Raw genomic sequence first — 2,855 nt, 5'->3', positions numbered from 1 at the left:
TTCCTTTAGTGAGCACTCGGTGTAGACTGGGTGTCCCTGTTTCCAGTCCATGTGTAAGGCAGAAAAAGGTCATCCCAAGGCCCCAGTAGTATACAGTACTACCTCGGTTCACAAACTTAATTCTTTCCATGATTCTGGTCACAGAATTCAAATTTCAGCCAGAACTGTGGAATTAATTCTGTGACCAGAATTGTAGAAAGAATTAATTCTGTGAATCGAGGTACCACTGTAATTACCTTCATTTAAAAGGTGAGCCAAAGCTCAATGAAGACCTGTTGGTCACATTTCCAAATATGTTCCTAAGAATCTACCTTATTAGTTCAACGTACCGAGACAGGTAATGGACCACAAAACACAAACTCAGGCTATTAGAGGTCTGGCCAGGAGGAGGGGCTGACTTTAATGTTTGTCCTGTCAAATCAGACAGATTGTCAACAATCATTGTTATTGGTATGCTTTCCATATTTCATAATGAACTAGAGACTTTTTATAGAGACAAGGGTGGTCGTGGGGTCTGTGGCTGAATGAGCTACATAAAAGACGTGGATCTGGCTTATTTCTGGTCTGAAGCACTTCATAGGAGGTTCTTTCTAGAGGCCTTGAAAGATATAAGAGTTAGCTGAAAACTCATTGTCAGTCTGCTCCCAAACCACATTTTAATTTTTAAAAAAATGCTTACTTACTGGGCATGGTGGCCCATGCCTGTACTCCCAGCATCAAGAGACTGATGCAGAAGAATTGCCACAAATTTGAGGCTACCTTGCACTATGTAGTAAGTTCAAGACTAGCCTGAATCATAAAGTGCGACCCTGTCTCAAAAAACAAACATGCTGGTCTGGCGGTTTGAACGAGACGAAGATGGAACCGGAGCTGGGCGCGGACTGTAGACACAGTTTCCCTGAGAGCCGAAGATGGCAGTGAACGTATACTCAACGTCAGTCACCAGTGATAATCTAAGTCGACATGTCATGCTGGCCTGGATCAATGAGTCTCTGCAGTTGAATCTGACAAAGATTGAACAGTTGTGCTCAGGGGCTGCCTATTGTCAATTTATGGACATGCTCTTCCCTGGCTCCATTGCCTTGAAGAAAGTGAAATTCCAAGCTAAGCTAGAACATGAATATATCCAGAACTTCAAAATACTACAAGCAGGTTTTAAAAGGATGGGTGTTGACAAAATAATTCCTGTGGATAAATTAGTAAAAGGAAAGTTTCAGGACAATTTCGAGTTTGTTCAGTGGTTCAAGAAATTTTTTGATGCAAACTACGATGGAAAAGAATATGACCCTGTAGCTGCCAGACAAGGTCAGGAGACGGCAGTGGCTCCTTCTCTTGTTGCTCCAGCACTGAATAAACCGAAGAAGCCTCTCAGCTCTAGCAGTGCAGGTAAAAATGAAAACGCACAGACATCACATTCACGTAATAGTACTCCAAGTATTCTTTTATTCATATTGAATCAGAATTTTGAGGTGAGAGGTGTTGGGGATTGAACCCAGAACCTTGGGCATGCTAGGAAAGTGCTGTGGTGCTGAGCTACATCCCCAGCCCTGAATCAGAACTTTTTGCAGAGCTACAGGTTTGGGATCTTCAGAAGCCTAATCCAGTGTATTTGATAAGAGCATAGATTCTGGGATGAGAAAGATCTGTGTGTATGTGTTCTCTGCAGTCCTGAATGAGCCCTTTCACCCTGCCCCACAGTTTGTTTCCTCTGTAAAGTGGGAAGTTTAGTATTTCCCCCAGAGGGTGGCCTTTGAGGTCTGCAAGAGTTACTGTATGCCATTTTGCCAAAGCTCTCTATTTGTGTGGATTAGAAATCCCTCAGGCTGGCTCAGGTAGGAGAGCTTTCACAGAGCCTTGAAGGTAAGTTACAATTAGGCCTGAGTTCCCAGGACCTGAAGGAAGTTTTCTAGGTTTCTTAGGGCCCACTCTAGGTTGTCTGCCAGCTTCCTGTGCTTACTCATGACTTCCTTCCCTGGACTGGTGAGCAGTCGGAGTGGGCTAGAGTAGGGTGGGTAGGAGGGCTGTTTTTAGAGAACTTGAGAAGTTACTGGCTTAATAGGTTTCCCAGGATGTGTTTGCATTAGTATGTTCACAGAACATACACTTATGTTGGAGCCGGGTAGGTGGTCTACAGAGTCTAATTTCTCCTTTCCCAAAAGATAGCAAGAACCAGTATTAGTTAAGGTCCCATCATACCTGGAGAGAGGCTGATCCAGCTGGTGGGTAGAAATGGTGGGTTGAGTACTTCTTTTTTGTTTGTTTGTTTTCCTGGTACTGGGGGTTGAACCCAAGGTACTTTTTGTTCTGAGCTATATTCCAACCCTTTTTCTTTTGGAGACCGGGTCTCAATAAGTCACCAACAGTTTTATTACGATGTAATTGGCACACTGTATATTCTCCTTCTTTGAAATGCTTAATTTAAGCTGGGCACAAGGGTGCATGCCTGTAACCTCAGCTCCTTGAGAGGCTGGGGAAGGAAGATTGCAAGTTAGAGACCTCGTCTCAAAATCAAAAGGGCTAGGGATGTAGGTCAGTGGTAGAGTGCTTTTCTAGCATGTGTGAGGCTGTGGGTATAATCCTCAGTGCTACAAAAAAAGCTGAGGTGTATATTTTTTGGCATAGTCAAAGAGTTCTGCAACCATTACTACAGTGTGCATTTGAACTTTTTTTTATTACTTCAAGAAGAAACCTCCTATGTGTTGAATAGCAGTTGTCTTCATTTCAACTCTTCCCGTTCTCCACAGGCAGCTACTACCTGGATTTGCCTGTTTTGGACATTTTGTATAAATGAAATTAGAGTATGTGGTCTTTGCATCTGGCTTCTTTTACTTACCCTGTTTTTAAGGTTCATCCAT

General features: G+C 43.0%; 1 protein-coding gene across 1 annotated transcript in view; it reads left to right on the top strand.

The window, feature by feature from the left end:
- Positions 1–889: 889 nt before the first annotated feature.
- Positions 890–2,855, top strand: part of Mapre1 (microtubule-associated protein, RP/EB family, member 1) — a gene marked incomplete in the record, with an annotated part of 12,019 nt that continues 10,053 nt past the window's right edge. The window contains 1 exon segment of the mRNA XM_005384860.2: positions 890–1,386. Within this exon segment, the coding sequence (XP_005384917.1) occupies positions 912–1,386 (475 nt within the window).

Source organism: Chinchilla lanigera, unplaced genomic scaffold (genome assembly GCF_000276665.1).
Source record: "Chinchilla lanigera isolate Chin_1 unplaced genomic scaffold, ChiLan1.0 scaffold00021, whole genome shotgun sequence".
NCBI lineage: Eukaryota > Metazoa > Chordata > Mammalia > Rodentia > Chinchillidae > Chinchilla > Chinchilla lanigera.
Note: the sequence above shows the minus strand (reverse complement) of the source record. Positions and strands in the feature narration are given on the sequence as shown.